At 48.5% G+C, this 12,131-nt stretch overlaps 1 protein-coding gene across 1 annotated transcript in view; it reads left to right on the top strand.

The window, feature by feature from the left end:
* PDE7A (phosphodiesterase 7A) overlaps positions 1-12,131 on the top strand; it is a 1,213,253-nt gene that overhangs the window by 704,697 nt on the left and 496,425 nt on the right. Inside the window, exons 9-10 of the mRNA XM_086965809.1 lie at positions 9,127-9,258; positions 9,444-9,535. Coding sequence (XP_086821935.1) covers positions 9,127-9,258; positions 9,444-9,535 — 224 coding nt within the window. The remainder of the gene's footprint in view (positions 1-9,126; positions 9,259-9,443; positions 9,536-12,131) is intronic.

Raw genomic sequence — 12,131 nt, 5'->3', positions numbered from 1 at the left:
GCAGAAGATGAATTTAGTGAGGAAATGTAAGTGCTTAGAGAACCAACACAAGCTGGGCAACTCAATTGACACACAAAGTATGTGGAAAATTTGAAGAATGAAAGATGCACCACAGCGAAAAGTCTACACTACACAAAGCAAACCTATTATGAAAAAGGCGTTAAGGCAGACAGACTATTGGCCTACAAGCTAAAGCAATAAAACACTAGGAACCACATCCACAAAATTTGAGATGTGCAGAGAGCGTTCCTCTCAGACTCCAAGGGTATACTGGATTGCTCAACCTCCACACTTTTCAGGAGACTATTTTTGACCAGACACACCAGAGTCTCCTGTTGCCACATAAAAATCAAACACACCACTAAAGTAAAGAGAGGGTCTCAGGGAAAATCTTTAAAGACTTGTGCGGACTGAATACCCAGTCAATTGTATATCAAACAACAAAGTCTGGGGTCTTTAAGACTCTCCAAAAGTAGATCTGAAGCACAGACAGTACAAGTAAATACCTCCTGCTAAAACATGGAGGGAGTCCTATTTAAGAGGACGGAATCCCATCACCACTGAGGTGGCATGCTTCCTCATCTGGGATCTCCTCTTGGTTGCAAATCCGTGTGCAACCAAGGGCTACAACCTCCTCACTGTGAGGGAGGTGCTCAGGGATGTTTTGGTAGATCTGATCGTCAGATCTCGTAAAATCCGTTAGATGTGGAGCAAATGCAGTGCAAAAAAGTAAATATAAAAAAAAGTGAAGTTAAAATTGGCTACCAAATAGGTCAATTGGAGGGGCGGTCTATCAATGTAGTATCCATCTACAGTCCCCCTGCACTGCACGTGGTAACGCTCCCGGCTCTTAGTGATTTTTTGCTTGACCTTCCGGAAGGGGAGCTACTGATTTATGGGGACTTTAATGCCACTATAGATGGAACTCTAGACCGATACCCTGCAAAGGCATGTGTATCTGGCGTATCTCACCTTGTGAGTTTCATGGAGGCACTTGGGCTTGCTGATGTGTGGAGATGGCACCAACCTACGGCACGGCAATTCACCTTCCACTCTGGGGTACACAATAGCCTGTCCAGAATACATTACTTCCTAGCTTCAGCGGATAGTCTGAGAAATATTAGGCCTAGAGGTATATCAGACCATTATCTGTTGTTATTAGCATAAACATCCCACCACAAGATGCAGCGGTGTATCTATCCCATTTATCCTGGCTATTTACAGGTCCCCAAGACCAAGAAGGTAACGAAACACTACTTCCAAGAGAATGTCAAGTCGGTTAGCTCTCCGACTACCCTGTGGGAGGCTTATAAAACTGTCCTTAGAGGGCAGGCCATAGTCTCAATTACCGGGGCACAAGCAGGAGAAGCAGCAGTAGCTGCAGGATATAGAGCTAGAGTTGCATGATGCGGGGGCCCAACACTCCAACAACCCACTGCCGGCTACATCCCAGAATTTGCGTCTTAGACCGCACCAGCACAGAGAGTATCTTAGAGAAGAGACCAGGCAGTGGCTAACAGCCACACAACACAAGGTATATGAAACCGGTGACAAAGCCAGAAAGCTTCTGGCGTGGCTAGACAAAAGGTAACGGGGTAATAAATGGATAGCGCAGATTCGGATGGGTGAGGGGCAAACAACAACCGACCCACAGACAATAGTGCACACCTTATCACAGCACTTTCGGCTGGTGTATGTCATCCTCCACATTGACATTGGAGGAGGCGTTGACTTACATAAAAGACATTGATATGCCCAATCTCACCCGCAGGCGGCTCACGCTTGAGGCAGATCTCACAGTAGAGGAGTTGCAAGTGGCGATCAGGTCATTGCAATCCGGCAAAGCGGTAGGACCAAATGGGACTATTGCCCCACACCTGATACACATGTTTTCCGAGAGCTTACAGGTAGGTGAACTCCCGCCAGGTCAGCGACTGGCCACCATAGTAGAGATACCTAAACCGGGAAAGCCTGCTGAAGAATGTACCTTGTATTTCCCAATATTGTTGATTAATGAAGAGGCTAAAATCCTTGCGAAACTACTGGCGATTAGACTGACACCGCACCTTGCAACCTTGATACATCCAGATCAGTCCTATTTTATGCCAGGCTAAACCTGAGACTCCTGCATGGGGTGATGGCCCGTATCCCATATCTTCAGGAACCGACAGTCGTACTTTCCCTGGACGCACAAATGGCGTTTGATATGGTTGAATGGCCCTTCCTATTCGCTGTGCTTCGTCACCTGGGCTTCGTCCCTAAATTTTGCGCACGGGTCCGTCTCCTTTATATATAGCCAGTGGCTCACGTTACGGCCAATGGACACATTTCCAACGACTTTCCACAGGCGCGAGGCACACGCCAGGGCCGTCCCCTGTCGCTGCTGCTTTTTGCCCTGGTGCTGGAGCTGCTGGCGGCGTGGATTAGGTGGGAGCCAATGATACGAGGACTCAAATGGGCAAAAGGGTGGGAAGACTGCATCTCCCTATATGCTGACGATGTCTTATTATACATGGCCTCCCCATGGCACTCCATACTGGTTCTCCTTAATATATGCGAGCTCTTCAGGCGGGTGTCTGGATACACCATAAACTGGTCCAAATCTGTCTTATATGTGCTACATGGCCACCCACTGCAACTCCCTACAGAGTGCCCGCTCCAGATCACGGGAGACTCATTTAAATATTTAGGTATATATATATATATAACAGCCAACTCCGATTATTTCTTCGAAAGAAATCTACAGCCCCCGCTAGAGTGCCTAAAAAGGGATGCAACACACTACGCTTTTTAAAATGATGTGTAAATAGTGTAAATAGAACGATACAACATACAAACACCTGTGGTATCCTTTTTGGAAAATCTACAGGATTTGTTGTAGTCACCCGTAATTGCACAGGTGGATACCTCACCTCACCTGGCAGCAGCTCAGGACGTGAGGCCCGAAATTTCCCTCGGTCGGTACCCTGGACCTTGCTTCTGGCCGCCACCGGAGGCATACCATGTATGTTATACCATTCTATTTACACTATAAACTAATACAATTTTTGATCACATAGTATTTGCAGTAGCACATTGCTATCTAACAATCCCCACTTGTGCGTGAAAACTTCCTGCCCCTGGAGGGTGAAGTTTCTGCAGAGTAAGTTACAACAGCTATCCACTTGTGGGACACCCCCGCGCCGCACGGCCACCAGCTGCTGCGTGTGCCCCTTGCCTGCCCTCTGCCTCGCTGCTGCCTCGTTTTGCCGATTGCCGGCGGGCGCCGCTGCGGTTGTTTTTGCCCTTGTTTTGTCTAACATTTGTGCCTGTTTTATATAACTTTGGTTTTTTCCTTGTTTTCCTTGTTTTGTTGAGAATTTGTGCCCGTTCTGTTTAATTTTTATTTCCCCCGTGTTGTGGTTTCCTTCCTTGTTGTCCGCCTACCTCGCCGCCCTCCGCCCTCCCTTCCCGCCACCGCCGCTTTTCCCCGCCCCTTTTTCTATTCTGTACCCTCCCCGCTCCCGCCTCCCAGCTGCTCCGCCCACCCGCGCACTTCGCCTTAAATGGCGACCGTGCGAACGCGCAGCGGTCACGCGCAGCGGGCGCGCCAATTGTGCGCCGAAGGCGCGCCAAAGGTAAGCCCGTCTGCGCTGGACCGCGCCCAGTGCCAGGACCCCTGGCCCACGAAGACCCCGACCGACCCGCCTGACGTACTCCGCCGCCACCCTCACCGCTCAACACCGGCCGACTCCCAGAATGCCATCAAGCCTCTCCACGACGTACCCACGGACCCTTTAGCTGCCACGCCTGCAAGTTCACCTGCATCCGGACCTGCCTCGCACCAGCACCCACCAAGCCGAACACCAGCAGCACCCACCTCAAGTGCATCCTGCTCAACACCCGCTCCGTCCACAGACATGCCATCGAACTCTGGAACCTCCTCGACACCACAGCTCCAGACGTTGCCTTCCTCACGGAGACCTGGATGAACGCCTCTTCAGCTCCCGACATCGCCATCCCAGAGGGCTACAAGATCGTCCGGAGGGACCGAAACGCCAACCAGATGGGAGGAGGCATCGCCATCATCCACAGGAGCACCATCCGTCTCACGACCAGCACCGACAACTCCCTGACCACCGCCGAACACCTGCATTTCCAGATCCACACCAACCCGAACACCACCCTCAGAGGCACCCTGATCTACCGACCCCCTGGACCACGCACACAATTCAGCGAGGACATCGCCGACTTCGTCAGCCCACATGCCCTCCCCTCCGCTGACTACATCCTCCTGGGAGACCTCAACTTCCATCTGGAGAACAACAACGACCGCAACACCAGCACCCTGCTCGACAAACTCGCCAACCTGGGACTCAAGCAACTGGTGTCCACCCCCACCCACCTCGCCGGACACACACTCGACGCTGTCTTCTCATCCAGCAAGGACATCGGCTTCAGCCACGCCACAGAGCTTCATTGGACGGACCACAGCTGCGTCCACTTCACCTTCAAGAAAACAACGACCCACCACCACCAGCAACAGGCCGCCCGCAGAAGCTGGAACAAGATCACAGCAGACCAGCTCGCCACCTCCCTGAGCCAGCACCCTCCTGCCAGCTCAGCGAACCCCAGCCAGGCCGCCGACAACCTCACGAAGTGGATCAGCAACTGCGCGGACGAACTCGCCCCACTGAGGACCCCGCCCAGCAGACCCGGCAGCAAGAAAGCCCCATGGTTCACCGACGAACTCAAGAGCTCCAAGAAGAACTGCCGAGCCCTCGAGAAAGTCTGGAGAAGGGAACCGACACCGGACAACAGGACCTCCTTCAAACTTGCCACCCGGAAACACCACCAGCTGATCCGCGCCGCCAAGAAAACAGCATTCAAGGACCGGTTGGACAACAACGCACACAACTGCAAGGAACTCTTCAACATCGTCAAAGAGCTTTCCAACCCCAGCGCAGGAAACAACGACATCACCCCATCGCAAGACCTCTGCAACTCCCTGGCTTCATACTTCCACAACAAGATCGCGGACATACACAACAGCTTCAACAACCAACCAACGCACACCATGACCGAACAACCACCCCCCACCACCACCCTCCACGCCTGGACCCCGATCAGCACCGAAGACACCATCCGCACGATGAACTCCATCCACTCCGGATCACCGACCGACCCCTGCCCTCACCACGTCTTCAACAAGGCCGACGCTGTCATCGCACCCCACCTGCGAGACATCACATCCTTCGACACCACCATCTTCCCCGAGAGCTGGAAACACGCCGAACTCAGCGCTCTACTCAAGAAACCAACAGCGGACCCCACCGACCTCAAGAATTACCGCCCCATCTCGCTCCTCCCGTTTCCAGCCAAAGTCATCGAGAAGACCGTCAACAAGCAGATGGCCGCTTTCCTCGAGACGAACGGATCCCTCGACCCCTCACAGTCCGGCTTCCGAGCCAACCACAGCACCGAGACCGCCCTCATCGCCGCCACCGATGACATCCGAGCCCTGATGGACAACGGAGAAACAGCGGCCCTCATCCTCCTAGACCTCTCCGCGGCATTCAACACGGTCTGCCACCGCACCCTAGTACGGCGCCTCAGCAACGTCGGAATCCAGGACAAGGGGCTGGAATGGATCATCTCCTTCCTCGACGGGAGAACACAGAGAGTCCGCCTACCACCGTACAAGTCAGAGGCCACCGAAGTCATCTGCGGCGTCCCCCAAGGATCATCTCTGAGCCCCACCCTCTTCAACGTCTACATGAGCCCCCTCGCGGCCATCGTACGCAAACACAACCTCAGCATAATCTCCTACGCCGACGACACCCAGCGATCCTCTCCCTGACCAACGACCCCGCCGCCGCCAGAGCCAACCTGCACGAAGGGATGAAAGAGGTAGCCGAGTGGATGACGACCAGCCGCCTGAAACTGAACTCGGACAAGACGGAGGTCCTCATCCTGGGCTCCTCTCCCTCCGCCTGGGACGACTCCTGGTGGCCTCCCGCCCTGGGCACCGCACCCAAACCGACAGACCATGCACGCAACCTGGGCTTCATCCTGGACTCCTCCCTCTCCATGACCAGGCAAGTCAACAACGTCTCCTCGGCATGCTTCAACATCCTACGCATGCTACGGAAGATCTTCTGGTGGATCCCCACCGAGACCAGGAAGACCGTCACCCAGGCCCTCGTCACCAGCCGACTGGACTACGTCAACGCCCTCTACGCCGGTACCACCGCCAAGCTCCAGAAGAGACTCCAGCGGATCCAGAACGCCTCAGCCAGACTCATCCTCGACATCCCACGAACCAGCCACATCTCCGGACATCTGAGAGACCTTCACTGGCTCCCCGTCAACAAAAGAATCACCTTCCGCCTCCTCACCCACGCACACAAAGCCCTACACGACCAAGGCCCGAGCTACCTCAACAGCCGAGTCAACTTCTACGCTCCCAAACGCCACCTCCGATCAGCCAACCACGCCCTCGCCGCCGTCCCCCGCATCCGAAGAGCGACTACAGGAGGAAGGTCCTTCTCCTACCTGGCCGCCAAGACCTGGAACTCCCTCCCGACCGACCTGCGCCTGACCCAAGACCACCTCTCCTTCAGGAAGAAGCTGAAGACAGGGCTGTTCGAGCAGTAGCGGCTCCCCCCCCCCCCCCCTCCCCCAGCGCCTTGAGACCCTACGGGTATGTAGCGCGCTTTATAAGTGTCACTGATTGAAAATCCCTCTGTCTGAAAATCGCGAGACTCCTTTTTTTTTGTTTGTTTTAAACATTCACCACCCTCCAAGCATCTCGACTGTAAGCAGTATATTACGTCATCCTTGCACGAGGATTCTTTGGACACTGTTAGAATCACAACTCCCCTTACTGCTCAAACCTGGAAAATACCCAGTAGCATGCTAATTGTATAGGCCAGTCGCACATCTAAACCTACGTGTCAAACCTTTTGCCTCCATATTTGTCTCCTGAGTGCATACAATATGGCTGAGTCTCATCTCAGTGTAATAAGCAGGTTTCTTTAGAAACCATCACACCTGGGACAACACTAAATTGCCTCTGTTAATTGAAGCAGCTGAGAGGTCCAGTAATTGGATAGCCCTTCTTCTTTTAGATGCAGAAAAGACCTTTGCTCGGGTCAATTAGCCATATATCACAAACCACTAGACGATCCTATTGAATAAAATGCATGATCCTGGCCAACTATCAGAAACCAACACCTAAAATAGGTAAAAGGTGAGTACAAACTCCCTCAGTGCCCCCCCATCCCTTACCCTCAGAGGGGTGATCACAAGGGGCACCAGAAAGGAATGCTCATTGTTCCTGCTAGTATTTTTGTCCAACAGTGGACCCCTTTATCCAAAAGGTGCAAAATAATCCTTCCATCAAGGGTTTTAAGGTAGACACGCAAGAAAGCAAGAACTTAAACTCTCAATATAGGTAAATGATGTTCTCTGCTTCCTAACTGAATCAAATACCTTTATTCCGGCACCGAAAGATAAAGCAACTTGCTTCACAGAGGTCTCAGGATTCCTGGACAATAATTCAGAACCGAGTGAAATAGGCATACAGATACAGAAAACATACATGTAACCCTTGATCAAAATTGCTGCACACGGGGCCCTGGATTCACTAAGATACACGGGCATTAATCTTCTAAATATAGCATTAAATCTGTAAGACTTAATTGACCCCTCTCCACCGTCCCACATTTCTTGCGCACTATATACAAGGAACAAGCTCGAGATCTGTGTCAGGCTGGATGACTTTAGTGACCAATTTTCTACCGAGTCTTCCTCATTTAGTTCAGTCTACCTCTTCTATTTCCCAAGTCAACCACAGACCGAATTTAAAATAAGATTCTCTCCTTAGTGTGGAAGATAACACTCCTAGATTCCCTAGATCAACACTGTACAACACCACAGCTGAGGGAAGCGTAGGCTTCCCGACTATCAAATCTTACATTGTGGTGGCACAGATTCATACAGGCTGAGAGTGGAACCACAACCCAGGAGGGGGAGAGATGTGGTTTCAATTGAACAACATTGCTGTCAAATTCCGATACATATAATTTTATGGCTTTCGCAGAGAGTCCAGTCTGAGAATCAATATATGCTGAATGTTCCCCTCATTCGCAGCAAATAACACTCAAAGCTGGCTCTACAACAGTCCCCTCCCCATTAAACCCCATAATTCATAGCCCCGTTTCCCCACGTGTCTTTTAGTACTCAATGCATTGCCATCAACATAGGACAGCTCTTAAATTGAACCATTCGTAGTAATTTCCTTGCCAATCTGTTGCTTTTTATGATTATATTCTGGATGATGTTGTAAGCACAGACATGACATTATTTTATTGGTTATGTATGCCTTTCTAGTACCCTCAAAGAAAAAGAAAAAACATAGGACAGCTCTTTGGACCATGATACACATTCTTAATTTGTAATGATTAATGGATAATCTCCCTATGCAAAATTTGGGCCATACCTCTTGTTTTGTCCCTCCACCAGAAAGCATAATATGATTGCTTATTGCATTAATAATGTAACAGTGGTAAAAGTTTGAAAATATAGTGCTAAAGAAACTGACGTACAAAATTTTTTTTTCCTCATAAAAAAAACGGAGGATTTGGAGAGCTCTGGGGTTGGTTAACATGTTTTTCCCTGCATCTTTGAAAAATCATCAGATGTAGATTTTTACACACACACCCCCACGCACACACGCACACACGCACACACACACACACATCCCCATCCCCCTTCCTCCCCCCCCTCCCTCCCCCCCTCCACTCCTCCTGGAGGATAAGTAAACATATGGCTTAAGATTACCAGCAAATGTACTCCACGCCTCTCCTTTTTAGGGCATTTTTAACAACCGGAAATTGCATTATTCTAAAATAACCCTTCCTGCTTTGGGTCCAAAGCAGGAGTCTCATCTTGACAATGGATAATCTTTCATTCGACAATTTCTCTTTACTCGCAGTTTCTAGATTTTTGCTAATTAGACATGGAATTGTATGAAAAGTTTGTTGGCGCACTAGTTATATGTGAACAGCTACTTCATAATGTTAGCAGTTACATTAATCACCCCACTGTATACATTGTCTCATTATTTTGTTTTATTTATCGCAGCTTTCAGTGCATCTTACACCATGGGATACTATCATAGGGTTAATTGCAGCAGCCACCCATGATTTGGATCATCCTGGCGTTAATCAGCCTTTCCTAATTAAAACAAATCATTACTTGGCAACTCTTTACAAGGTGAGCTGCGTGTTAGTATTTTATGCAACATTACATTTTAACTTCTAACACATCACTTTTACACTTAAATAGTTAAAACTTAAACAAATATTACATTTTGCTAATGTTGTAGGAGTACATGAAACAATTTCTCAAGATTTGGGTTTTGCAAACAGCTTAATTGAACTTGTGATTTCATTTTGCAGAATACCTCAGTATTAGAAAACCACCACTGGCGATCAGCAGTGGGATTGTTGAGAGAATCTGGCTTAGTTTCACACTTGCCCCTGGAAGACAGGTATGTTTTGTATTGTATAATGACAAATAATTGTAATGGTTATGTTTGATGAATGTAGTGTAGTTCTGTTACATTGTATACCTTGCATAGCACACGTGGAGTTGCAAACAGCTAAATGTCATCTATTCATGCCCGCAAACAAACATTAACTAAGATACAACAAATTAATTGGAGTTAACTGTTTAATATTAATTTGTATATGTAAGAAAATGCAGTTTTTTGGTTGCACTTATGTGGTATTTTTTCATGTAACCGTCGGTGTTAAATCGAACTTGACCTGCTCAGCATGTATGCCCTCTCCTTAATCACACTATATGGGGTAAATATGCACCATAATTTCGCTCCTTGAAACCCACAACAAGAACTCCAAGCATGCCTCCAAAATGGGTCACCGCATGCACATTAAATATATTCAAGAGAAAATCTTAAATTCTGCTGAAAGATGCAAGTCCAATAGAACCAAAATCTGAGCAGCAACTTCCTTTATACAAGTTTCTTCCTTCTGTTGTAGATGGCCAACTGTTAGCCTGTTCTATATGAATGAAAGCTGAATAAGTATTTAAAAAGCAAGGTTTTTACATTCATTTCATTGGCTACTCATTAAGCAAGAGATGCCTGTTGAGCTTTATATTTGCTTCCTTTCCTGTAGACAGTACAATGTCAAAGTTACTTTATCTATCAAGCATTTTATGCACTACGCACCTCCTGTCAGTCAGACCAATGTATTTTGCATGTTATTTTTTAGGCTTAAAACTACTGAATTGATGCAGAACCTACAAACATGAATAAGTTTGTATGGGACGGTAAGATGCCGAGCATGAACTCGTTATGTATAGACTCTCATCAAAGGGAGGCATCGGAGTCCCTCATATCCTACAGTACATTCAGGCAGCGCAACTCCGGTACATGCTGGATTGGGATTGAGAGGCTTCGAAACACATTTTTTTTCTCAATGTTTTATATAGCACAAATATGACCTGAAATCCGGTATCAGAGCGCTTTGCATTACCACCAGTTGTGTTACATGAAGACACATACATTTTTGTTAGGCATGGGGAGATTAAGGGATTTGCCCAGAATCACAGGATGTTGAATGTCTTGCCAAGACTTAAACCTGCTTCCCCAGATTTGAAGTCCACCACCCTAACCCCTGGCTACATCCTCTCCTCAAACAATTGTGTTTCATGGACCAGAAAGTCGCAGGGATTCACATATGGAAGGTTCTTTGGCTGCCCCAAAAGCACAGACCGCGGGGCTTCTACATTCCCCATAACCAAAGCTAGCATGGTAGTCTGGAACCGGGTGGTGGTGTGTAAAAGCTAAATAACGTTACTGACACCAATGACCCCCATTTTTAATTATCCAGACTTTACCCCGGGCTTTCAAGTTCCCTCCTTCAATTGGTGGGACAGGGCTCCAAGAAGATCGTGTGCCTCTGATGCAGAAATGGTTATCTCTTATAAAAGACTGACATGTGTTGGCTTCTGCTTGGAACCTGGGATCATAATGGGTGGTATGTTAGGATTTGAATCAACAGCAAGTGCAGTTGCTGTAACCGGTTGTCCTTGCCGGTCGCACACAAAGGAGTACAAATAAAGAAGTGAATCTACCCTTCTTGGTCGATGTACCTCTTTTCACTGGTTTCCTGTACGGCCTGCTTAGTTTCCACGGAGGATCTGTTGTGGTTTTGCCCACTTTACCATGAGGCGGCCTTCTTCCGGGAGCCATTTTTGGAAACTGGTGTTGAACCACGTCTTATCTACGGAAGAGCCGTCTGATGCCTCTATATCTGCATTAAGAGTCATATTGAGGTATTGTGCGGCACACACTCCTTAGAGCTGCGGTTCGGCGAATCCCTGCGCAGGACATTGACATCCCAACTTCAGCCGCAATTTAAGGCGAAGACCAAAGGCAGCATTACAGTTAATTTCCAACGCTGCCTGGTTGCCATTCCAAGGAGGCTGCATGAGCTGGGACAGAGTTGTGCCAGCACATGGTGCATCTTTCTGGTTCCAGGGCAGCCACCATCTTCGAAAAGCCTTGACGAATAAGGTCAAAGTTGCAGTCATTCTCATGACACCGTTACGTGATTTCATGGACTTGATGATACACACATCCTAATTACTGATTGTGGATTTCTTGGTTCCCTCCGCTGTGTCTGCGCTGTGTCAGCGCAGGTTGCAGTAGCGTTTTTTTGTTCCTGGAATCCGAGGTGTCAATAACATGCACATCTTGAATACCTGTTCTGGATTGCTGTGCCACGTGTACCTTAAGGTATTGGTTAAGCTCAGAGGCACATTCATTACTGAGGGTTTTCTGTTTGTGTTCGGTGACATGCACATCCATTACTGAGAATGGTCAGTGGTTGTTTGGTGACACGCACACCTTATTATAGCATTCATTTTCAACTGAAGCAAATCTGTGTATCAGTTGTGTGCTCATCCCATTCAAAGACACATCCTCTTAGATGCTCCATTAGCGTTGTTTTACTCTCAGATGCACATCCATTACTGAGAATGGTCAGTGGTTGTTTGGTGACACGCACACCTTATTATAGCATTCATTTTCAATTGAAGCAAATCTGTGTATCAGTTGT

This window comes from Lissotriton vulgaris, chromosome 4_1 (assembly GCF_964263255.1).
Source record: "Lissotriton vulgaris chromosome 4_1, aLisVul1.2, whole genome shotgun sequence".
Taxonomy (NCBI): Eukaryota; Metazoa; Chordata; class Amphibia; order Caudata; family Salamandridae; genus Lissotriton; species Lissotriton vulgaris.
Note: the sequence above shows the minus strand (reverse complement) of the source record. Positions and strands in the feature narration are given on the sequence as shown.